This window comes from Triturus cristatus, chromosome 4_2 (genome assembly GCF_964204655.1).
Source record: "Triturus cristatus chromosome 4_2, aTriCri1.1, whole genome shotgun sequence".
Classification (NCBI taxonomy): Eukaryota; Metazoa; Chordata; class Amphibia; order Caudata; family Salamandridae; genus Triturus; species Triturus cristatus.
The window spans coordinates 317,178,714-317,206,058 of record NC_140586.1 but is presented as its reverse complement, the minus strand read 5'-3'; the positions used below and the strand labels follow the sequence as shown (position 1 = coordinate 317,206,058).

Here is a 27,345-nt window from a genome sequence, read left to right as displayed (position 1 = left end):
TTTTTATCTTCCACTTGCCTGCTCTAAAATGTTAGTAAAAATAGATTTTGTTCCAGGCCCCACTAGGTAACAAAATACAAGTTTTACTGCTCCCTCCACAAGCTGCTGTTCAAGACTGCTGTCAATAAAATACACCGAGACACAGGATGATTTACTGGGCTGGCCCGAAACCTGGTTCCCTCTAAAAGATAGAGTCTAGAACCGAAATCTGGCTGGTTCCTACTCTATTCCAGTAGTAGTTGAAATGTACATTCGAAAGAACTGGACTGTTCTTAGGAAGTGAAGACAGTAACACTACAGGACAAAGAAGATGAGAGAAGTGTAAGAGTAGTGACGGATGAAAAGCTAGACAAGAATGAGTTAGCTGATGGCACAGAGATCTGAAGCTGACAGAAGAGAGGTGAGAGTAGCTCATCCAACCCTGGTTTTCCTTTGTATTCTGGTACTAGTAGTTCTGCCTTTAATGTTATAATTACAAAACTGTAAGTCCTAAATGCAAAGAAAAACAGGAATTGGGATGCTACTTTTAGTTTGAACACAATTTTGCTTAGTTAAGGTGAATAATTGTAAATAAACTCAATTATATTTTTGTAGATGTTGATCATCCAGAGAGTTATTTGATGAAGTGATGAATACATGATTATAGACCAAATTATTGTTAGTTCTGAAGTAAATGTCAAGACGTGGGTGTCAAAAACAGCAATGATGCAATTTTTGGTGAAATCTTGTATTTCTGTCACTCTTAAAGTATACCAGTGTTAAAGTCCAGGCCCATTTACACAATTTCTCCAGAGGCGATACATCTTTTCAGTACAGTGAGCGGTGAAAGGGAAAATAACAGATTATCATCCAAATACAGTGCAACCAATGGGGCTACACATGTATCCACTTAACTCCTTCTTCTTGGTTTAGTAAAATTTTAATTATAAGTTCAGGAACAAATCAATGTATATCAGTCTCAACAAAATCGTATAAAAGTACAAGAAGATAAGAGTAAGTCCAAATCTCCTCAAAAGATGTACCCGACATAGTACAAAGCAAATGACTAACTCTAAGATAATGATGCAGGCAATCAGGAAGAAGAAATGAAGGGTAAAGTGCATCTGATGATTCTTGAGTCAACTAACTTTCCCTATGCTACCCTGATAAGGGCAAGCCTAAACTAAAAGCATTTGTGTAAGGATGGAATCAAGTAAGGTAAAAAGAAAGGTGTCAGCCATAAGAGTCTTCAGTAAAACACTACGATGATGGGTCAAGTGGCTTTTAGCCACGCAAACAAAACACACAGGTCTGCTCTCGAAGTGAACCTAAGATGAACTCTGTACCTCCCTAAAGACAGCACATAATATCGTCTGCCGCCGACTCGACCCTCTTGTGTTTTCTCCTTGGGGAATTTCCATAGTTCTGGCATAACTGGATACCTTTAGAATACTTCCCAGCCAGATAGCACGTTATCTCTTCTCGTCCTTGGCCATTCTTCTCCCATGAGAACTTTTCTCCTCAATCGTTACAGCAACTTTCTTGGCCGACTCCTTCTCATGATTTGCTATGTCCTAACACAAAGACCTTTATTCTAACTAATAAGACTTCTCCACACCTGCAGTTGTAACAAAATGACAAGACATTTCACAGCGAAAACTGAACACAGACAGCGTGAGATTACAATGTGAGCTTGAGCTGAAACAGACAACGTTACGCTAAAATGAAATTACACATGAAATTAGGCTAGCATACGTTTTAGGCTGCAATTTAAATACAACTTTGTCTGATACACTGAATTACAAACTTATACTTACTCTTAAAATTATATGCAGAAATGAAATGTAACAATTACAAAGGTGTCATTATAATTACTTTCACATGATTAGTTCAGATTATACGTATGAACCTGACAACCATTTGTTACACACATCCTAGTACCATCTCTCACTATAAGGAATTTTATGTTAACTTCTCCTATCACGTTAATATGTAAATTGTCACATAACTTTATCAATCACATCCTAACGTATATATATTAAATAAAGTAGTTTCAGTAGTGCAATACCCTACTCTTTTCATGACATTAATCACCAAAGAGTATATTTGAGTGCTGACTATGCGTGAGTATGATGCACTCCTACATTTACTTCAGATCAGATCAAGATTACACTTCTTCATGAGGGCCCTTGCTTAATGTGAATAATGCTGGCTTGTTCGATGTTTATCAATAACAGAGATGCGTGTGGACACAAGTGGGTGAATGTTCATTAAAAAAGATGTCATAAGCAATTAAACAAGGCAACTGGAAATTTTTGTAGTAACTACTTTTCTCAAAGATTAATGATCATATTAAAGACATTTTGTATTTGAAGATTTGGACTCCGTGCACTGAATATTAATTGCCGTAAACCGAAAAAAGGCTCTTGCCATTTCAAACATTGTGACCAGCACAATTGGAAATAAATAGGATCAGAAAACCAGAGTATTGCATTGGCCTGGTAATTTTGTGGGATAAAAACGGAACAAGGTGTGGTACATATGGAGACACCAGTGTACATATACTCAAACAATACTTTACCATATGAAAACCCTATTTGGAGTGTGCTGCCTCATGCTGGAGATGAATGCACTGTGGGTATGTTGGATGGCTTGAAGCAAGACCACTCTGTTGTTTCACAGTAAACTAGCGTTTACACTTTACCCAGGAACTCTTGGTAATTGCATGTACTCTTGGAGCATGATTGTAGTAGAGAATATTGAATCATGAGTATTAACAGGACAGAATATTGTTAGTACAATATCAAGAGACAAGATATCGAAAGGTAAGTTAGCAATTTATAGCTTTCAACATTTTTTCCATCAATATTGTTGTAATGATAATCTGTACCACCTAGATTCAGGACTTAACCTTGGTGTGTAGGTCCATTGCCTTTATGGTAACGGGTTGCTTTCTGAGTTACTTTTCTTTAACTTCTCACACAATGAAAGATATTAAAGGAATCTGCTATGACTAGAAATAGCCTAGAATTTGAAAAGCTAACTAGGTGTTTAGTTATTTCCTTAGTAGGATAGTATTATATTAAATTGTCATTCATTAGAGCTGATTCACAGAAAAGCACTTATGAGCGTGGGAAGTAGTACTACAGGACTACTCTTATGCATGCCCTTGCATGCCTTTGTGAATAGGCCAAATAACGGCAAACTTCCTATTAGTGAAAGTGCAAAGAAGAAAGAGTCCTTACAATGTGTAGTAATTGTATTTGAGTATTTTAATGTTATTCCTATTTTGGATGGTTTGAGACCAATTTGGGGCCAATTCACCAAGGTGTATAAGTGTTAGTAAAAGGGTACTACAGGATTACCCCAAAATGCGTTTGTGAGTAGGCCCCATTGCCTTCACAATGACATCTATCCTCTTTCAAGCATTTTCAAAGGTTTTTAATGGTCCTTTGATAACGCTGGTGGGTCATATAGTAAGCTGGAGAAAAGCTGAAATTTAAACAATAAATTCAAAAACGTATATCAGCAATTGTCAAGAAATGCACAATAAAAGCCGAAACGCCAGATATCATCCAGGACCTGCAACCCATGCACCCCTCTCCATCTGAATTATAATGAACGATGCCTGTGAAGTGAAATATTTTTCATTTTGAATATTATCCTTCACTTAGACAAATAGTAGAGTGTTACAAGTTCTTAACAAATGAAAAATATAGTTAATGTGGGTGTTTATTTTGTTTAAGTATGCAGAAAACAGTATACACTAACAACCTAAATTTCAGAAAGTGCTTAGACGTTGTGTTTTGTGTGTTAATAAAAAGACCAAGGTATGCAGTGTAAGGAAAAGCCCAGACTTCTCCACCACAGGCCAATGGGAAGTTGTCACAGAGAAGGATGGGAAGCTGGAGTCGGCCATCTTTGATGCTGTACTGGTATGCAGTGGACGCTACGTGAAGCCAAGTTTCCCAATCAAGTCGTTCCCTGGTAAGCCCTGAAACTCCTGATCATAATTCAGACATATGCTTCTGAATCTATAAGCCCTCTTGCCTTCAAGTTCAAAGCATGACTTCAACTACATCAAGGTAACTTTCTTCACTGTTTGGTATGGTTCCGGATGTGTATACAACTAATGTTTTTGCACGGTTTGACAGTTTATTATGCCATGATATTATTGTTCATTCAATAGTCTTTCAACGCCATGTCTGGAGCAGTGAACCCGCTTAAACACCATTCAAAGAGTCAAGCCCTTGATAAGCCTAAGATAATATGGTAAAGATTGGCTTCCAAGATTGTTCTTCACATCTTTTGTTTTACTCCCCAAGACAAAACATTAACAAAATATATTTGAACACAACCAAAACACGTGATAACTGAGCCCTGTGCAAATAGAATGGGAGAAGGAATAGATGGACAGAGATAGCAGAGAGAAAATGCTGAGAAGCATTATTGAGGCTGATAGTTGTTCATAGATTGCACCACTACTTTCATCAGGGAATCCTTGAACAGGTGAACAGGTGCATTATTAAAGGCGATCAACTGTTCATTTCTGATGATTCCTGATAGTATGCTTTAAAGGTTTCTGGTGTGGCAGGAGCACACCTGTTTTCAGAATTTGGCCATTTTCGGAATTTCAAGTGAAAGGCTGAGTTAGATCCTCATCCAGAAAGATCCTCATGCGCTGAATCACTTTTGAATCTAAGTGGTTGCAGGTGAGAGAAGGCCTTGCAGGAGAAGTACATAACTGTCCAGAGAAGAGGGACACCAGAACCACAGGGTGGATCACTTAGGTTACTTGATAATAGGAAGTGGAAATATTGGACAGGAAAGAGAGACAATATCGTGACATAGACAAATAAAATCCCCTGCACAGAGAGTGGCTGTAGTCTAGTGTAGGTCCTCTGTAATTAACCAAGGGCCAGTCATTTATTCAGCAAACTCCTGCACAATATTTTCATTCATGTCCGCGACCAGAAATGCAACACTCGGTGGAAAGTAAAACTTCATCTCCTTGAACATGATCAACTACTGCAGACTCCTCTTACTGGATGCAGACAGGCTTCTGGCCTTTCTAGTTCTTTGTGCTCATGTGTGCCCCACTGCCTTATGTCCTTTGCACGGATTGTGATTGCCTGTGGCAGTGTATCTTCCTGCATTAATAAAACTGGTTCCTTTAAAGGCTGCTGCTGCTCTGTGTCAGCGACAAGTGCGTGCTCCATCCCACACTACAAGGGAATGTCCAGGGCCTGCTTAGGCCCCCAGACTTACGCACCTCTTTCAGTCTATATGCTTTAGGTCCTTTGTCAATTTTGATGTCTTGTGGCCATCTTGTAATGGACTCAAACAAATCTCTGCGATTCATTCGCAATTATTATCTGAGCCAAAAAGGTAGGGTTAAGGGAAGGGATGTTTTTATTCTCAACTGCCTCTCAACTTTTCTCAAGTTCCTCATTGTGATCTGTCATGCCTATCACATCCTTATTTGTCAGGGGTTATTCTTTGCTATTCTTGCTTTGCTAATTTGGACCACAATATCTCTGGGCTATGTCTCTGTTCACTTGCAGTATAACATTGAGCCTAGATCTTAGTAGATGTATTTTACTCTGAATACTCCTCCCTGGTATAATGCCTCTTGCTGCCCTGAAATGCAATGTGACAATTATAAACATTTTGCAATTTTATGCAGGCCCCCACTTTTAAGCAAATGTTTTGCCCAGCCACTCAACCCATGACGGAAAAGATGTCATTTGAATCTCTAAATGCTGTAATAAACAATTATTCTTATGCTGAATTATGAGCTTGTTCAGCATTACGTGAGTGATGTTGTTGAATACCTGTCCATTAACTTTCTGGAACATAAAATGAATGGATACACAGTTCTAAAAGAGTGCATGAACAACAGTTTAAATCTTTCATTGACTGCATCTCATGTTGCAATCAATCCCTCTCAATCATGTACGGGACCACATTGGGTGGTTATTTGAAAAGTAATTTGCAAAGCCCTGGCCCCTCCAAGTAGTCTTGCAATTTTTCCTAATGTAATGTCACATATATCATAATAATTAAGCTCATTCCTATTGTAGGCCCGGTGGAAGGAGCTTTTAGGGGTCCTCTACATTAGCTATCTACTACTCTTAGTCCAGAGGATGGTCTTCCAAATTCATACGACAGGAGACCGAAACATCGATGCACATTCCACTACTTTTATTTTGATCAATAAGCATTGGGACACACCCTACTACACTACAGAGATACACTATACAGGAATATTCCTTGTATTGAAAGTGGATTACACACTTCTGTCTCTGTGAATCGATGTATTGAAATATGTAAAATTACAGAATAGATATCTGTTTTGTGTTGTTCATAGAACCCCTTGTTACTTCTTGCTTTAATACAGACCAATTGATCTTAATTACATTGCTGGTGCACCTGTTTCTTCATTTATTGTTGTCTTCTTGGGATTAATCACCAATAACAGTCATTAGATTGCTTCCAGTGAATTTTGCTCAGGGCATTATAGATCTCTAAGCACATAAATAATTTTGTTGTGTAAATGATCCTCTTGTTGCCATTTGCTTTAGTTTTTATTAATGCAAAATGAACAATTGATGGACGGAATGCTGAACAGTGCAAACATTCACCCCCAATCATGCTATAATCCATTGTTCTTTTGCTCACCACGCCACAAGTCCACCCTGGACCGGAAACAAGCATCCTGGCACCAGTTTTGGGGCATGACCCCTCATCAGCCAGTCTAGCTTGAATCCAGTGTCACAGTGAGCATGGGACCCATGCCAGGGTATACCCTTCCCACTTAGGAGGACAAATGCAAAAGAAACAATCGATGGACGATGGAGTAAACACAGATCTTTGTGACTGGAGGAGAATGTCTGCATTGTTCAGCATTCCATCCATCATTTATTCCTTTTACTTTTGCACCCTAAGTGGGAAGGGTATGTCTAGACGTGGGTCCCATGCTCACTGCACCACTGGATTCAAGCTAGCCTGGCTGAGGGGTGATGCCCCGAAACCGGTTCCAGGATGCTTGTTTCCAGTCCAGTGAATACCTGGCTTGGTAGTTCAGACTGGACGGTTCCCATGAGGAACAGGGTCAAGACTGATTTGCATATGGCTGGGTCCAAACTCGGTCGGAGCGGTGAGCAAAAGAACAATTGATTTAACACAGATCTTTGTGACTGGGAGAGAATGTTTGCATTGTTCAGCATTCCATCCATCATTTGTTCCTTTTGCTTTACTAAGTCACAAATGTGCAGCAAAACCAGCCAGAAATTGGTAAGCATCCCTAGTAGATACTAAAAAGATCTGTCTCACTCTCAAATTCAAGGGTTTATATTGCCATTTGCTCCATGAGAAAGAATTGAAACTGCAAAGCCAATATGGCATGAGGAAAGAATTATATTTTCAATAAATCAAACTACAGCAATATGAATTGTCACATAACGCTATCACCTTAGCACTACCCGACTACATGGATATTGATTCAGCCCCTTTTAATCAATCTCATCCAATGGTGTCACAACAAACTAGTAACAAAAACAACAGTGAACTATTGTGAACAAATGCAATATAGCCTTATAGCCCGCCGTAGCGGGCTATACGGTCTATTAAAAGCCCGCTACCGCGTTAAAGGCCCGAGCCGAAGGTGAGGGACTTTAACAAGGCAGCAAGAATTTAATAGCTGGTATAGCCCTGCTACGAAGGGCTGTAAGACTTTTAGAACATTTTGCCACTAGAGGACAGAATGTTCTAACAAATAAAACATAGGCCTCTCGAAACTTGAGGGGATTTAAATCCCCTCGAGCTTCGAGAGGCCTTTGTAAGACATTGGAATGTTGCTCTGTGGGCCTTTACCGGCCCGTAGAAGCAGGGAGCACTCCATTGTCTTCAATGGAGCTCCCAACATTCTAATGTTCTTATACTGCTTACAAGCAGAAGGTCCATGAACATGTGTTACAGTAGGCCTTCTAGCAGGTTTCTTCAAGAACAGTCATTCAGCAAAAAACAAATCCAAATCATTCTGCATGTAATGTCAGTCATAAATGTAATCAAAGAAGATTAATAAACATGATGTAGAATACATTTTGAATAAGAATCTTGTTGTGGCCTAACTAAGCCCAAATCACAAACTCTAACAAGTTATAGCACATTCATTTCCTTTGGGTTAGCTCCATGTCAGTATACATGTGAATTGAAGTGTAGATGAATTACTTTGTACATACTATAATAAGCATTTTGATTTAAATGCACAAAAGCACCATTAATGTCAGTGATTTTGAAACAAAGGGCATAGCACTAGGAATTTCAGGCCTGATGCCCAAGCTGTGTAACTGCAAAGCCTGAATCTTAATGCAACCTGGTATCATTTGGCACTTCAAACCACTGAGTATTTCATGCAAAAGACCAAGGCTTGGCCTTTTGTGGGACAGGTATGCTCAAAAACCTGATTTTCTGGAAAAGAATAAAAACAAATTCTTTAAAAGACCCAGAGGCTAGGGCAGTCAGGGTTTAGATTTCAGTTTTCAATTAAAAAGACCATGTATTGTAGGTGTGGCAGCATTTCCCACATGATTACTCAATACTAGCCCCTTACAGTCAGATACTTGCATTCTTTGTACATGCGTTAGTGAAGGGTTTGTAGAAGGCTGCTTTTACCAACACCCCCCAGGGCTACTGTTAGCTATTTTGTGCTGCACAGTGCAAGCACTGGGCTGACAGCCAAAAGCATACCTGAAAACTGTAGTTCCCTAGGATGCCAAATGAGCTGGTATATCATGACTATTCAAATGCTACAGGGTCTTGGACAGTATTGTAATTGTAATTGCATTTACATAGCGCTTACAACCCCTGATGAAGTGTTAAAGCACTTCTCTGTGAGTAGCACGCCACTGCGGAACTCAAAAATGGTTGGTTTTGAATTAGTATAGAGAAATTTGAAATGATTTTGAGCAGTGGACATGTGAGTCTGTTAGTTGGATTGAAACGGATAGTGGAGAGATAGAAGAGGGAAGGGTCTAGAAAGAGTTTATTTGGAGATCATAGCAGTACGAAGAAGTTTGGGATAAAGGAAGGATAGATGGAGGGGGAATAGTCTCTAGAAGTGGATCAGGGAGAAAGATGAGGTATCAGATGAGTCTATGGGGATACATGAGGGAAGGGTATAGAAAAGCTTGTTTGGGAGATCTGAATAGTAAAAGAAGTTTGAGATGATGCAAGGAGCAGTAGAGGAGGAAAGAGTCTAGACAGCTTTATTTTGGGGATTATAGTGGTAGAATCGGTTTGGGATGAGTCAGGGAGTGGAGGTAGAGGATATATTGAGAGAGATAAAAGGTGAGAAATAGGGTAGTGTATTGGAGATGCTGAATTAGGAGTAAAGTAATAAATATAAAAATGCATAAGTACATGGATGGTATATATGTATAGGTACGGTTATATATATTTAGATTTAAGTTGTATTTTATAAACTCAGATTTTCAAGTGTTACTGTACTCTAAGCTAATTTATTTGTTTTTGCGATGGTTTGTTTTCTCTTATAATAATTAAATAGTGAAGCAATTGTAGCTAAATAGTTATGATAAAAATTTACATATTTATGCAGTGACCTATATACAAGTTAGACATAGAATAATATAACCATAGGTAATATATACATTTGTTAAGCAGACCTAACGAATAGCTAAATATTTATAAACATAATTATTATACACATTTATACAAAGGAATACACATGTCTAGATACATACTTATAATCTAAATAAATCTTTATATACACAGGGATATGCTGTACATATTTGCTTGAGCATTGTGGTTATGTGGGGAAGAGACAACTCTTGAGTAGACGTCTGAAGATAAGGTAGTTATCTGTAGATCTTATGTTTGGGGGTAAGAGTTCCATAGTTTGGCTGCTAGAACAGAGGAGGAAGTGCCACCTATTGTGGACACTTTTCAGCCAAAAGACATGACACTGATTATTGATTCCAGCACCAACATAAAACTCTGAAGAAAGAGTAAACACATTCTAAAATATCAATTATGAATTGCAATCCTAAAAACATTCAAATACTTTTTTGATACAAGGGTGACATATTCTAATCTAACTTTAGTCCTACAAACGCTGGGGAAAACGCTTATATTTAAGGCAGTCAGATTTACTTTTCTAACTATGATCTCACTAACATTGGAAAAGTGAATATCATTTTGGGGGCTAAATATTCATATGTTTATAATTCTTACTCTACTCTACATTTGGGCCCATGCATATATTGAAACGAACTTTGGGGAAAACATGTATCACTGGAGGAGTCCATGGTTATGTTTTTTAATACTGGGGAGAGTGTGTACATTTGGGGGGTGAAACATACTGTTCTAACCCCAGTGCCACTAACCCTGGGGAAAAGGGCATACAAATATATACTATTCTAATTCCAATTCTACAAACAATGGTATAAGTGAATGTATTTGAGGGTGCAAAATTTGCTATCCTAACTCCTGGCTTTGGCTCAGCTTGAGGTCCGGTTAGACCCTCAAGCCGAAAATGAGGCTAGATTTCAAGTGGCTTCTGCTTTCCACCCACACTCTGACCTCATGCACCAAGAATAAAGAAAACGCATTCACCTTTGATGTAAAAAGAATAGAGAGAAAAATATATTCATCTAGCACCTGAAAAGCACCTAGTGAAACGAGAAAACCTGGGAGCAATCCCTGCTTCCCTGCTTGACAACATGTGTAATCCAAGGCAAATATGTTATTCCACCGCACTCCTTTTGCTTCATTATCACATATGAAAGCGCATTAAAATTTGTGAGTTCAGGCCGTGCTCTGTACAAAGACTACTCATGTTTTGATTTAATAGACTATAATGTTGCTACCTCTATAATAATAATCTAGGCTAAAAGTAGTGTACCCCTGACAACTGACTTTTCTCTTAGTTCAATAATGGCACTGTTTTCAGGGCAGGCACACCGGAATATTTCTAAATTCAAGTTTAAAACTGTCACTTTTAATAAATCACTGTAAATGAAGTGATATAATCTGATGTACAAAGGAGAAATGCTTCCCTATGTTAGGGAAATAAAATTCTGAATTTTGAAGCGACTGTAACATATTTTTACATGATGTTTGTTGCATGATTTATCTGCCAACGATTCTCAGGGCTCTGCTCTCCCTGTTAATTTGCTGGCTTGCCCACCTGTACTCCAGTCCAACTAACATTGGTGCAAGGGCATATACTTGGTAGGGGATCAGATCTACTTGTCTAAGTCCAGTCCTCCAAACATTGGGAGTGGTGCATATAATTGGGGGACAGGGGTCATATTTCATATTCTAAATCCAGTTCTTTAAACATTGAGGAAAGTGCAAACATTTGCGGAGTCAGAATTACTATTCTAAATCCAACTCCATTAACAATGGGGAATAAGCATATATATGCGGAGGACATATATGTTATTCTAACGCAAGTCCTACAAATACTTGTTTACAAGTGCATTCATTTGGAGGAGTTAGATTTACTGTCCCCATTATCATTGAGGGAAGTGCATATATTTGAGGGGTGAAGTATTTACTATTCTAATTCCAGTCTGTGGAAGTGTTGTGAGTGACATATAGTGTGTAAATAATTACTCTGTTACTGTATGGTTGTGAGGTTTTGCTAGAAAAACATGTCAGGCGCCTGCACTTCATTGAAACAACCATCTGGAAAAAATGGTTGGGATTTGCCCAGAGGTTCAGTGAGTAGTGCCCTGCGGATAGAGTTGGGCCTTACTAACATTCGTTTTAAAAACAGACCGAGGTTGCTCAATTATTGGGCGGGTCTTTTAAACTCTGAAGAAGGCTCCTTGAGGCACATTATAAAACTCCTCTTACAAGGGAAGTATATGGGACAATGGGTAAAAAACATAGAGATATTCAAGGCTTCCCTCGATCTCCCTGCTGGGTATTTCCCCTTGAAAATGTCTGGGTTCCAACAGAAACAAGCATTGAAACGCTTAATCAAAGAGTGTTTGCTAAGTAGCGACTTTGCTGATGTTCGTAAGAGAATTAACTTGCAGCGTCTATTGAAGGCAGATTAAAGTGGTTTAATTCAGCCCTACTTGTGGGATATCAAGACTAGATCTGTTAGGCAGTAGGCCTTGAAGGTAAGGCTGGGTCAGGCCAATGCCTGAATTAGGTGGACAGGGGTTAATCAGGTGGGGATGGACAAGGGTCCTTTCCCTTTTTGTTATCTTGATGCACTGCCACTTTCGCACATTATTGTCATTTGCGTTTACTTTGCTAAAATAAGACGCTGCCTGCTATTGACGGTTTTTAGGAAGGTGCAGCAGGTTTGTCGCATCAGTGATCTGATGGGGATAATTCTGCAGTCTGATAATATGTCGGTATGCTGGCCTTTGGCAAATTTCCTGTCCGCTCCAGCCGAAAAGCTAGCTTTTTCTCTTACAAAATATTATATTTGCTCTTTGCACAATATTGTTGACAATCGGTATGTATGTATTTAATTCTGTCATTATTTTTTTAGATCTTCGAGCGTGAATTATTATGCAGCTTTGCACACTTTGCCTCTATTGCACAATCTGTCTTTATAGGTCAGCCTTTCTCTCTTGCTAAATTCGCCTATATAGTATGTACCCGGTACTTTTATGCCCTGGTCCGTGTTGTTTAAGTAGCCATGTGTACAATATCGGGGATGGGTTCTGTACTGCAACTACTCTTTTAACATGCTCCGTGACTGGCTACCCTCCCCTCCCAGCATCCCACACCACCTTGAAGGATTGACATAGGCAAGTTGTCTTTGGAAGGCGGGGGGTCAGGGACCCCCCGGCCGTATTTATTATACAAAACAATAAAGGATGAATATTAACATTACATCAATTATGTTAAGAAACGCAAAATTCATGACATTAGATCTACGGTATTGAAGACAAATATCAAAGGCTAACCTTAACAAAAGTCTAATACAGCGTGTTTCCTATCCGAATCTAACATCCTGCCTGAATTTTGCATTCTAACATTTCTGGCCCGGCGGCAAGGTCGCTAACCGGTGTCAAGTTCTACTAACCACGCCCTTACTTACAGGTGCGCATGCACGACAGGGGACCGCCTACCCCGTCGGCATCGTGAACTCCATTTAACCAACAAGGAGGGCCCTTACACTCTGCGTCATTTGCTGACGTCATGATGTATGTGCCGGGTGGCTACCAGCCTAAGGAAAGCGTGACTCCCTCCCCCGCATCTTTAGCAGCTAGCGGATATTCCTGCCCCTGAAGTTCTAGGAGGGGCCAGTGGCCCCTCCCCCTGGGCCGCCCCCTCCGTGGATCGTGACGCCCCCCCCTAGAACCTTAAATTGCTGCTCACCGATCATGACCTTACCGCCTGACCAACCCTAATAAATACGACGATGAACCTAGGGAAAAAAGGGGAAAAGAACTCGCTAAAGGACAACTACACTAAACTAAAACCAGACCATAGTAATACAAAGCATGCTGTACTAATGGGAAAAAAGGCCTAATTACACACAATATTACTCTTTTCATGACAACATAATCACAGCTCTAACGGGAAAAAGGCCTAAGTACACACAACATCCATATTTGATCACAACCAATCCTAGCTCAAAACGGGAAAAAGGCCTAAGTTCAGCTATGACCAAGGAGAAAAAAGGGGGGCCTATGTACAACCATACAATCACGTCAACCTCTTACACATGTAACGGGAAAAAGGCCTAAGTCAAACTTACATAGTACCTCCGACTAGCATTGTTTAGTAGCTTGTTTTTTAGGGCTGGTGGGTGGGGAAAATTACACGCCCGAGCGTGGGGCACACAAGGTATGCGGGGAGCGAGCCAGGGGCAAGAGGGTGCCCAGCTCGCTCCCCGAGCCTTTTAAGGCGCTGTTCCACCAGGGGGTCGCCGGCCTAGCCGGCCCGCCCCCGCCCGACCCTCCCCGGAAGCTGTACAGCTGCTTCCGGGTCACGGGGGAGGCATCAGCCTATCGGTTGCGGTGGCGTGCCGCGCACGTCATCGACCCGCGACGTACCCCCACCACCGAGAGGCCGGGGGAGGGGGGCGCCGCACCGCCATGTGGGCGGGAGGACCGAGCGGCCCCCCCTTTACACATGGTCCGTGACAGGCTACCCTCCCCTCCCAGCTTCCCACACCACCTTGAAGGATTGACATAGGCAAGTTGTCTTTGGAAGGCGGGGGGTCAGGGACCCCCCGGCCGTATTTATTATACAAAACAATAAAGGATGAATATCAACATTACATCAATTATGTTAAGAAACGCAAAATTCATGACATTAGATCTACAGTATTGAAGACAAATATCAAAGGCTAACCTTAACAAAAGTCTAATACAGAGTGTTTCCTATCCGAATCTATAAAACTCAGAGTCATGCAAGCGCGCAGCTGTTTTTGACATTACGCTTAGCCTCAGCCGCAGGAGTCAGTTGTAACGGGGCCACTATCTGTTCCATGGGTACTTGCTGCTGCTTACTCAGGGACATTTGCTGATACTAATATTTCCTTCGTTGCTGCTAGTTCACTGACCGGATTTCGGCCTTTTACTGTCTTTATTGTGTCTTTTACTTTGTTTACTGTGTTTTTATCTGCACTCTGAACCGCATACCCTCATTTAAAATCAGAATTCACTCACCTGCCGCTTGAGCAGGATCTTTCTCTCTCTCTCTTCCTAGTCACGAGCGCCATCTTGGATCGGTCTAGATCCTAAACTTTGAGCGCCATCTTGGATCGGTCTAGATCCTAAACTTTGAGCGCCATCTTGCAACGTGCATTTACGCTCTCAGACGGGGAGACTATAAAACTCAGAGTCATGCAAGCGCGCAGCTGTTTTTGACATTACACTTAGCCTCAGCCGCAGGAGTCAGTTGTAACGGGGCCACTATCTGTTCCATGGGTACTTGCTGCTGCTTACTCAGGGACATTTGCTGATATTAATATTTCCTTCGTTGCTGCTAGTTCACTGACCGGATTTCGGTCTTTTACTGTGTTTATTGTGTCTTTTACTCTGTTTACTGTGTTTTTATCTGCACTCTGAACCGCATACCCTCATTTAAAATCAGAATTCACTCACCTGCCGCTTGAGCAGGATCTTTCTCTCTCTCTCTTCCTAGTCACGAGCGCCATCTTGGATCGGTCTAGATCCTAAACTTTGAGCGCCATCTTGGATCGGTCTAGATCCTAAACTTTGAGCGCCATCTTGCAACGTGCATTTACGCTCTCAGACGGGGAGACTATAAAACTCAGTCATGCAAGCGCGCAGCTGTTTTTGACATTACGCTTAGCCTCAGCCGCAGGAGTCAGTTGTAACGGGGCCACTATCTGTTCCATGGGTACTTGCTGCTGCTTACTCAGGGACATTTGCTGATACTAATATTTCCTTCGTTGCTGCTAGTTCACTGACCGGATTTCGGTCTTTTACTGTGTTTATTGTGTCTTTTACTTTGTTTACTGTGTTTTTATCTGCACTCTGAACCGCATACCCTCATTTAAAATTAGAATTCACTCACCTGCCGCTTGAGCAGGATCTTTCTCTCTCTCTCTTCCTAGTCACGAGCGCCATCTTGGATCGGTCTAGATCCTAAACTTTGAGCGCCATCTTGGATCGGTCTAGATCCTAAACTTTGAGCGCCATCTTGCAACGTGCATTTACGCTCTCAGACGGGGAGACTATAAAACTCAGAGTCATGCAAGCGCGCAGCTGTTTTTGACATTACGCTTAGCCTCAGCCGCAGGAGTCAGTTGTAACGGGGCCACTATCTGTTCCATGGGTACTTGCTGCTGCTTACTCAGGGACATTTGCTGATATTAATATTTCCTTTGTTGCTGCTAGTTCACTGACCGGATTTCGGTCTTTTACTGTGTTTATTGTGTCTTTTACTCTGTTTACTGTGTTTTTATCTGCACTCTGAACCGCATACCCTCATTTAAAATCAGAATTCACTCACCTGCCGCTTGAGCAGGATCTTTCTCTCTCTCTCTTCCCAGTCACGAGCGCCATCTTGGATCGGTCTAGATCCTAAACTTTGAGCGCCATCTTGTATCGGTCTAGATCCTAAACTTTGAGCGCCATCTTGCAACGTGCATTTACGCTCTCAGACGGGGAGACTATAAAACTCAGAGTCATGCAAGCGCGCAGCTGTTTTTGACATTACGCTTAGCCTCAGCCGCAGGAGTCAGTTGTAACGGGGCCACTATCTGTTCCATGGGTACTTGCTGCTGCTTACTCAGGGACATTTGCTGATATTAATATTTCCTTCGTTGCTGCTAGTTCACTGACCGGATTTCGGTCTTTTACTGTGTTTATTGTGTCTTTTACTCTGTTTACTGTGTTTTTATCTGCACTCTGAACCGCATACCCTCATTTAAAATCAGAATTCACTCACCTGCCGCTTGAGCAGGATCTTTCTCTCTCTCTCTTTCCAGTCACGAGCGCCATCTTGGATCGGTCTAGATCCTAAACTTTGAGCGCCATCTTGGATCAGTCTAGATCCTAAACTTTGAGCGCCATCTTGCAACGTGCATTTACGCTCTCAGACGGGGAGACTATAAAACTCAGAGTCATGCAAGCGCGCAGCTGTTATTGACATTACGCTTAGCCTCAGCCGCAGGAGTCAGTTGTAACGGGGCCACTATCTGTTCCATGGGTACTTGCTGCTGCTTACTCAGGGACATTTGCTGATGTTAATATTTCCTTCGTTGCTGCTAGTTCACTGACCGGATTTCGGTCTTTTACTGTGTTTATTGTGTCTTTTACTCTGTTTACTGTGTTTTTATCTGCACTCTGAACCGCATACCCTCATTTAAAATCAGAATTCACTCACCTGCCGCTTGAGCAGGATCTTTCTCTCTCTCTCTTCCCAGTCACGAGCGCCATCTTGGATCGGTCTAGATCCTAAACTTTGAGCGCCATCTTGGATCGGTCTAGATCCTAAACTTTGAGCGCCATCTTGCAACGTGCATTTACGCTCTCAGACGGGGAGACTATAAAACACAGAGTCATGCAAGCGCGCAGCGCGCGCGCAGCGGGCGCGCCGCAGGCGCGCCGGAGGCAAGCCCGTCTGCGCCCGTCTGCGCGCGACCGGACTCGGCCCAGGGCCATAACTTCTGGCCCTCCACTGTGCTATTCTTCCCTGCAACTAAGACAGTTGAACCCTGGCCATTCCGATCTACATTGCATTACTCGGCCTCTCTCCACTGCAGTGGGCGTTACCCCCACCCCTTGCCCTGGGTGTCAATACCAACTTCCGCAAGCTCGTCTTCCTGGCTCCTCAGCCTTAGACCCCCCTAGCAATATACCTTTTCATGAATTGCATATCACTCAGCCCCATGGTTATCGAGCAGCGCTCATTAATACGCGCTCCCTTCCCTGTCACAGCTTACAGATCAGCGAGTTTATTCTCGCCCATGATCTTGACTTCCTTTTTGCCACCGAAACCTGGGGAGATGCTGGTTCAGGACCGGACTTTTGTTTGGCAACCCCTGAGGGCTATAGTGTCGCTAGGCATGATAGACATATAGGAAGAGGTGGCGGACTTGCTATCATTTACAAGAATCTCTATCGCACTACACTCGACCCCATACAGTCCATTAACTGTGAAGCAGCCACCTTTGCTATTAATATTAATCATAAACAAGCCCTCAAGGGAATTTTGCTATACCGACCTCCTGGGCCCCGAAATTCTTTCCTTGCCACACTCTCTGATTTTAATGATCTTATCATAAGTTCGCCGGAATACATGATTTTAGGAGATTTTAACTTCCCTCTGGAAGAACAGGGCAACCACGAAACCACTCAACTCACTGATGATCTCCTAACCTTAGGACTTCAACAATTGGTGAAGGGAACTACACACCAGGCGTTGCACATACTAGATGGTCTGTTTACCAATAACTCAGACATCTTTGTACAGGATATTCTTCCTCTCACCTGGTCAGATCACAGGGCCATTATCTTTGGGATCCATACACGGCACGCTAACCCTCCCCATTCCAGGCCACGAACTAGGTTAGGGACCCGTGCTTGGAAAAATGCGGATATCCATCAGATGGCAGATATCCTGACACTATCCTTTCCTATGGGGATAGCCAATCCTGTCTTCTCAGCCTCCGACTTCCAAGACTGGATTCGGAATGCTGCTGATCAGGTGGCGCCGGAGAAGTTTACGCGACCTAACAGATTATCCCCTTCGGTGGTTTGGTATACCGAAGAGCTTAGGCTCCACCGACAACATTGCAGGAACTTAGAAAGGCGCTGGAGGAAATTTTACTGCCCCATAGCCAAGCATTCCTACAAAGACGCCCTGACAATATACAAAAAGGCTATCATTGCCCGAAAAAAGGCATTTTTCTCGGCTCAAATCGAGAATGCCAGCAACTCTGCTAGAGAACTGTTTTCAGTGGTCACCACTCTGTCCACCCCCTCTACGGGACCTGGGGTCGAACCCTCTCAGTCTCTCTGTAATGCTCTGTCCAGCTTTTTCACCACTAAGGTAGCAGATATATACTCATCCTTTGCAGGGAACGCAGAGACAAGATCCAGAGTCTGCAGTGGTGTAGAACCTGCCACCGATCATGATCCCTTCTCTTCCTTTGCTCCCATTACGCAAGATCAAATCAGCAGACTTATCTTTACTACCAAGTCTGGTTCCCCCTTAGACCCCTGCCCTCCTTCAGTGATGGCTAACCTTAGCGAGGTGATCTCTTATCCACTTATGAAAATCTGTGACACCGCATTTCAAACTGGTCACTATCCAAATCTTTGGAAGAAGGCCGTGATCAAACCTCTCCTGAAGAAACCCTCCCTGGACCCCACAGCTCTGGCCAGCTATAGACCAATAGCGTGTCTCCCCTTTCCTGCCAAAATATGCGAATCTCTGATGAATAAACAACTCTCAGAGTTCATCGATACTCACCAACTTCTCGACGAAACGCAGTTTGGCTTTAGGAAAGGTCATGGAACTGAGACCGCTTTAATAAAAGCTTCAGATGAGATTAGAGCCATTATGGACCAGGGAGGTGCGGCTGTCCTGATTCTGCTGGATTTGTCAGTAGCCTTTGACACGGTCGACCATGATATTCTGGTCGACCGTGTCACAGCCCTGGGGATAAACGGTATGGCTAGAAATCTCATCTCATCTTTTCTTGCCTACCGTACCCAGACAGTGAAGTTGGGTAACTTCTATTCTCCTGTCTCTGCACTCCCCTGTGGAGTCCCACAGGGCTCCTCGCTAAGTCCAACACTATTTAATATCTATGTAGCAGACTTAGCGAGGGTAATAAAGGCCCATGGGCTGCGACTTACATCCTACGCAGATGACACCCAACTGGTTCTGGCAATACACAAGGACGGCCCAGCGGTGGCAGCTAATTTCCAAAGCGCCATGCTTGCTGTCAGTACCTGGATGTCCTCCAACTGTCTGAGGCTTAACTCGGACAAAACCGAGGTCATGACCTTTGGTAATCTCTCCCCGGTTTGGTCTTCTGCCTGGTGGCCTGACCAGCTGGGCTCTCCTCCTGTCCCAGTTGATAAGGCCAGAAACCTGGGAGTCATTTTTGACAGCAAGCTGTCATTCAACCTTCATGTCAACAAGGTTGTGTCATCTGCGTTCTTTATTTTAAAGAAAATTAGGAAAATACTGCCTTACCTTCCCACCTCAGCTGGGAAGACCCTGGTCTCTACCCTAGTGTTTTCCAAAATCGATTATGGGAACGCCCTCTTCCTTAATACTCAGAAACTCGTTCTATCTAAGTTGCAGTCCATACAAAATGCTGCTGCAAGAATTCTTCTTGACATCCCCCGCCGCCAGCCAACTACTCCAGCCATTCGTCACCTGCATTGGCTAAGAGTAGAGGGCCGCATTAAATTCAAGGCCCTCTGCATTGCCTATAAGGCAGTGCATGGCGTCGGTCCAAAGTTTCTGATTGAAGCATTCCAGTTGTACAGCCCCAAGAGACAGCTGAGATCCGCCAACTCCTGCCTGCTTCCGTTACCTCGCACGAGAACGGCAACCTGGGGAGACAGGCGCTTCCTGGTTGCCACACCTAAACTCTGGAACCTTTTGCCACTCACCATAAAAACTGCCCCCAATTTGATAAGCTTTCGTAGGCTCTTAAAGACATGGCTGTTCAATCAGTAATCCTGCGGTTTGGTCTCTCGTTTTTGTCACATGCGCCGAGACACCTTCGGGTATTTGTTTGCGCAATAAAAATCGCGAAATAAATAAATAAATAAATAAATAACATCCTGCCTGAATTTTGCATTCTAACATTTCTGGCCCGACTGCAAGGTCGCTAACCGGTGTCAAGTTCTACTAACCACGCCCTTACTTACAGGTGCGCATGCGCGACAGGGGACCGCCTACCCCGTCGGCATCGTGAACTCCATTTAACTAACAAGGAGGGCCCTTACACTCTGCATCATTTGCTGATGTCATGATGTATGTGCGGGGTGGCTACCAGCCTAAGGAAAGCGTGACTCCCTCCCCCGCATCTTTAGCAGCTAGCGGATATTCCTGCCCCTGAAGTTCTAAGAGGGACCAGTGGCCCCTCCCCCTGGGCCGCCCCCTCCGTGGATGGTGACGCCCCCCCTAGAACCTTAAATTGCTGCTCACCGATCATGACCTTACCGCCACAGGCCAGCATTGTTTCCCGACGATCTGGCCCCCCCACAACTCCCGCCTGAAGGTCATCCCTACCTCACAAAGCCCTTCAACCAAGCTAGGATATTATCACACCATATTGTATTCCCTGCCTCAGTCAAATGGACCCCATCCTGTAAGTACAATTCACCCCCCCAAATAGTCCTATGTGGGATGGTCTGTAAGTGCGGGGTTCGGAAAAGTTTTTCTAACTTGGTATTGATCCTCTTTACCGAGTGATTAAATGCCCTGACGGAATCACCCCCACGCCACTGCAGCCGCGGTATCAGCTGGGACCATACTACAGTGCAGTCAGGGCACACCCTCCTTACCCAACCCGCTGCTGAGATGATCTCTTCCAGGAGGACCCTCCTACCCAGTCTAGCAAGGTCATTCCCCCCCAGATGAAGAATCACCACCGCCGGTGGTGCTGCATGTTGGGCGACCAACTCTGCAAAGAATCCCCAAAACTGACTGAGGCAGAGACCCCCCCTCCCAAAGAAGGAGATGGACAAACCTTTGTGCTCTAGCTCCCTTCTACCCTTGCCTGTAAAAAATACATGTTTAGCATGATTAACATATGAATGACCAACAATCCAAACCCTGCCTGACCGCGTCCTGTGTTCCTGACTGTTCACGCCGCGATGAGTCGCTAATAAATCTTGATGATGACCCGAAACGAGTTCTCCGCCTGCGTCACAGAGCGAATAAACTGCAAAACCAGAAAAAACAACCCAACGTCAGAAAACTCTAAGTACTTTACAACATGTGTACCCGCACATACCGTTTGTAGCAATTGGAATTGGGTGACCATCTCCCAATTCTTTTAACACTGTTCACATGCAGACCCCTTGTGATTGCCTCAGTGGCTGCGCCTATCCTAAAGGAGTGTGTGCCAAAATCCTTCGGGTCAAGGCCCACCCTGGTAATAGTCAACTCCATGACTCTTCTGAACTGGTATTTGGTTAAAGGGGTGCCGTCAGTGTGTAATAAGAGCGACCCACCCAACAATCCACCTCTCTGCCTGATGAACGTCTCCACATGGTGTACCGAGCAGCAAGGATTGGCCCTCGCCCTGTGCAGTACCACAGTCTCCCCCGCGCCTCCTGATCAGTTTTTGATCTCAAAATTGTCACCCACAATGTGTCTCCCTGTATTGTTGTGTTCAGGAATTGGATACCCCCCTGCCTATCTGCCTTGGAGGCTGCAACCAACTCGCTCAGCCTCAAAGCTCCATAAAAGGCTAATGTGAAAGCTGCTTTAAACAATTGTATCTCCCAGTCTGAACTACAGACGTCATGCAATGCAGGCAATAACGCCGTCAGCCTCCCCAAGCCTATTGGTTTCCTAGTGTCAGCCGTGCTGCCCTGTAAGCGGCGCCAACCCCTCAAACCCTTGCGCACCACAAAGCTGTTAGTTGGGTCTTTTACTCCCCTTGCCTGTGCGTATAAGGAGACAGCTGCCCTATACCCGTTAGCTGTTGCCACTGAGCGACCCTCCTGATGCAATTTACCCAGATAATATGTAAAACTATTCTCTAGAGCCCATTTGGATTCCCAGTCTCGCCCCAAGAAAGTGCAATATGAACCAAACGCCCCTTCATACGCTGTCCTTGTCTTGGGGGCTAAGCTAGCAGCCACGAGGTCCTGTAATTTGGGGCACCAATCTGCCAGAGTGCTGACGGGAAGTGTGTCGGTGTAGGCTCTGCTGATGGAAGATGTTCCCTCAATACCTGCATTTTTTGGCGAGGCTGCATTATTAAGGACACCTGGTATATGTTTTGCCCTGAATATAACATTCAATTTCAAGCATCTCAAAAACAATCTCCTTCAAGAGGCGGAGTATGAACTTACAGCGTGCCGCTTGCTGATTGATACACTCCACCACCGTCATGTTGTCTGACCAGAATATCACTGATTTGTTATGCAGAAGTTCTGGCCAGACCATTAATGCAACCCATATGGGGAACAGCTCCAGAAAACCAATGTTGGTTGTCAACTCACTGCACACCCATTCGTCCGGCCACCTGTGTTTCCAAGGATGGCACCAAACCCAACACTCCCAGCAGCGTCAGTCCATAAACCTAACTCTGCTGAAGTAGTGGGGGGGCCGGACCACACAACCCTGCCGTTGAAGTCCTCCAGGAATGCCATCCATATCTGCATGTCCTGGCGTACCTCAAGCGACAATCTAGTGCGGTGCTGTTTTTCTCGCAGACCCATCATAGCCTGCGCGATTGAGCGAGAAAAGGGGCGAGCCATTGGTATCACCCTCAACGTGAAATTCAACTGGCCCACCGTTTCCTGAAGCTGTTGTAAAGAGACCTTCTCTTTGGCCAGGCACGCGCGTAGTGCCGGCTTGAATTTTGACACCTTCTCCTTTGGGAGCCTGAAACAACCCTCCACAGAGTCTATTTCAATGCCCAGAAATTCTAAGCAAGTAGCTGGCCCCACTGTCTTCCCCGGTGCCAGCGGGACACCAAAAGCCCGCATGAGCACGCAAAATTCCTGCAATGCCCGCGCACACTTCTGAGACCCAGCTGCGCCAAGGAAGAGAAAGTCATCCAGGTAGTGCATGACCTGCTGATGCCCGGTTGCCTGCCTCATTACACATTCCAAGAAGGAACTGAACGTCTCGAAATAGGCACACGAGATCGAACAACCCATGGGCATGCATTTGTCCATGTAATACTTCCCATCAAACTTGAACCCCAAAAGGTGGCGATCCCCCTGATGTACAGGGAGAAGACGAAATGCAGACTCTATGTCAGACTTGGCCATCAATGCCCCTGAACCCAGGCCCCTAAGCAACTCCACCGCTTGGTCAAAAGAGGCATATTTTACACTGCAGACATTCTCATCTATAGCATCATTCAAGGATGCCCCCCTTGGGGCTGAGAGATTATGAATGAGTCTATATTCGCCTTTCTCTTTTTTAGGGACAACACCAAGTGGGTAACAAACAAAGTTGGGCACTGGGACCTCATCAAATGGTCCTGCTATCCTACCCAGGCGTAATTCTTTTTCAATTTTTGCAGCCACTACCCCTGGGTTATGCTTTACAGACAGTTGGTTCCTGCACTCAGTCTTACCTGTGTACCCTTCATCCGGTATCCTGAAACCCCAAGAAAATCCCTCCTCAAGTAATTTAGCCGCTGCGTGATCTGGGTATCTGTTCAGCCAGGGAATCATTGCCATGACGTCAATGGGAGTGTGTGATATTAAACCCCCCTCTTGTCTATTCAGGTTTCCTTCTCCCCCTGGAGCCCTGGTTGCCACCCTTAAATCTGCAGGAGGTCTCAGGTTGTGAGGGGTGCCCACACAAGGAACAGGCGTGTTTGAACTTACATGTGCCCGCTGCCCTAGTGCAGGACCGTTTGTTGAAATCCCAACATACGCCCTTTTTATCCCCCCAACCCTTACCCTTTCCTGGTACTTCACTTCCTTGCGCATGCTGAAAGGGTTGTTGGGGCTTGGCCGGGTATATTTTCTGTGCACCAGTTGCCCCCATCGCTGCTGCCCCCCCAGTTATCTGATTGTACCATGACAGGGAATCCACCATATCCCATGCTAAAGAGGGATTGAATTCTTTAGCTTTCCTGAATGAAATGTCATATTCCTTCCACCCGTTCCCCACTTGCGTCTCGCTCCACATGGCAATCCTGCTCTGGTAACAGGCCATTTCTGCTTGTAAATTGGGTGACCTTTCAGCTGTAATGGCACTGAACACGGAAAAGGCCCTCATGCAGTTAACAAATGTCTCCTCAACTTAACCAACTCTATTCTCCATTCACTGGGCAACATCCATTCCTTTTGTGACTTGGCATATTCAAGTTTCCTATTATCAATCAGCAAGGAGAAGATGTTGATATATTTGCCCGCCCAGATCATCTCTTTCACAGCCTGAGACACATGTTGACCCAAATTCTCCTTTCTTGAGGGCATAGCACCATCCTTAAGTAATGGCAAAGCCACCTCCTTACCACTGTCAATGCCTTGTGACGTAGCACCATCCTTCTTTGCCGTCTGCTCGCTGGCGGAACCTGTTAAGGGAGTAATTGGTGCCAATGGTGCCCCTTCCCCCACCCTGGCCAACTTAATCATCTCAACCAGTTTCAAGGCTGCCGCTGAATGATCTTGAGAAGATGGCAATACCCCCCCTAACTGTAACCAGGGTAAAACGGCGGCTATCTGTGATGCCAATTCCACCGGGACAAAGTTATTCGGGGGGTTGGGACCCCGACGGGGGCAATGTTCACGGGGGTGACGGGGGCAATGACCCCGAGTGGGGCAACCGGCAATGCTGGCGTAGGAGGAGCTGGCCCAGCCGGTGCCATTGGGGGCATCACGGGAGTATCCTTAGGCACACCCACTGGCATTCCCTCCCCCTCAGCTGTATTCTTGGGCGTTGTGCTTGCAGTTTTCTTGGACTTGCCCCTCTTAGGGGGGGGGGGGTGACAAAATCACCTCTAGGCTGTGGTGGGTTGATTATCCTTCTTGGCCTGCCTTGTGGACCAGGAGGCCCATCCAACCTCTGATTAATTTCAGCCACACTCCTACCTAACTCATCCACCTTCCCCAAGCGCCTATCAATCGCCGTCATCCTGCGCATCATAGTCTGCATCATTTGCTCCATGCGGGCACTCTTATTAACTCGTGCCCCCGGCATACTCCACAATACGCAATGCAAACTAATCCTAGCCATCCCAGGCAATTGTACCTTCTTTCAGATGGAGGATGTGAAGATGGCCGTAAGCACCATGCAACTGTGACCGCAAAACACACCAAGCTAGTCTTAGCGTGTGGGTGAGCGCCAACCCCTCGTAGGAAGGTCTCAAGCCCTGCGGCCCCCCAGAAGCAATGAAGTGCAGGCCCGCCTCACTCCCCTTACCGCCGATGACCCGTGTGTCCTCAGCCCGTTGCTGTGCTCTGCGCCCGTGGTCTGTTGTCTGCCACTGGAAAAACCCACAGTCAAGCTTCCTATGAAAAACAAATATTAATAGCTTGCAAAAGACTTTGTGTAATCAATCCCAGTGCCTGGAAAAACTTTCAGCAACCAGAAACCCTTATCCAGTGCCAAAAATTAGCCCAGTCCCAAAATTATGCTTCAAAAACCGGCTTTAAACAGTTTAACCCAAGCACTATCTCATTGGTCTCCCCTTCAGTGGCTGCCCTGCTGGGTTCTGCTTCGCCCCCCACCAGAGAAAAGCAAACGTGCAATGATCTGGCCCAACGCATGAAAAAAACACAAACCCTGATGCAGGCGGGCCGTCGATCTCCCTGCTGCCTGTCCCGCTGCTCGACCGGCACCCGCTACCCCTCCACACCTTACCGGACTATGCGCCACCCAAATCGCAACAACGCCGGTCTCAATGCTCACTCCGCTCCGCCCTCAGCTGCTCCGCTTGTTCACACAAGTCGCTGTGCTGCTCCAGCCTGAATCGCTGCTGCTGCGGACACGAGGACGCGAACCTGGAGAGGGACAAAGAAAGAAAATTACACGCCCCGAGCGTGGGGCACACGAGGTATGCGGGGAGCGAGCCAGGGGCAAGAGGGCGCCCAGCTCGCTCCCCGAGCCTTTTAAGGCGCTGTTCCACCAGGGGGTTACCGGCCCAGCCGGCCGCCCCCCCTGCCCCGGAAGCTGTACAGCTGCTTCCGGGTCACGGGGGAGGCATCAGCCTATCGGTGGTGGGGGCGCGCCGCGCGCGTCAATGACCCGCGACGTACCCCCACCACCGAGAGGCCGGGGGAGGGGGGGCGCCGCACCGCCATGTGGGTGGGAGGGCCGAGCGCCCCCCCCTTTACAGTCTGCAGCTCCTCAATCGGTGGTATTGATCTATATGTGAATAATAGTCATTTAATCGTTGATTTGTTTATTTTTCTTGAACATTATCTTTTTATTGATGTGTTATGAAATGCATGGTTTGTATTGCCTAATTGGCATGAAATCAAACTAATAAAAATAAACAATACTGTACTGTACTATTTCAACTCCACTCCTACGAACATTAGGGAAAGTACATAAAATAGTGGAGGTTCATATATACTAATTTAACTCCAGTCCAATGAACATTAGGAATTGTGCATGTAATTGTTGGGGTGTCGGATATTCCATTCTAAGTCCAGTCCCACTTAATTGGGGGAGGGGGCATATTTACTATCCTAACTTGAGTTCTACAGCCAGTGGGGGCCAGTGAATATACTTTGGGTGGCCAGGTTCACTATTCCAACCACAGTCCCACTACCAATGGGGAAAGTGCACATATTTGGGAGAGTTGGAATTACTATTCCAGCTTCTGCATTAACGTTGGGGGAAATACATATATTTGGATAGGTGGGGGGCATATTTACTATAGTAACTCCAGCCCTAGAAACAAGTCGGATAGTGCTTATAATCGTGGGACAACGAGGATCAGGTTCGTCCCTTTTGTTCCACCCTTAGCAATTCAGCAGCCTTCTACTTGCTTCTGAAGAGGCTTCCCTAGGGCAAGGAATAGAATCTACAGAAAGTGGTCAGGGATCTCAGAGTTCCATTTACTTTCTGTCCAGGAATTAGGAATTGTGGGTTTACAACCTGAAAAATCAGTCCCATGAGGTTATTTCCCATTCCATGAAGTTTAACTTTAATGAGACTGTACTGGGGTGGATTTACTGCACGGAAACAGTAAAATTGCAACTGATTTGCCATAACACT

General features: G+C 44.7%; 1 protein-coding gene across 1 annotated transcript in view; it reads left to right on the top strand.

Annotated features, from left to right (window-relative positions):
* Positions 1-27,345, top strand: part of LOC146833783 (dimethylaniline monooxygenase [N-oxide-forming] 2-like) — a 196,604-nt gene that overhangs the window by 84,679 nt on the left and 84,580 nt on the right. The window contains exon 4 of the mRNA XM_085601659.1: positions 3,804-3,966. Within this exon, the coding sequence (XP_085457785.1) occupies positions 3,804-3,966 (163 nt within the window). The remainder of the gene's footprint in view (positions 1-3,803; positions 3,967-27,345) is intronic.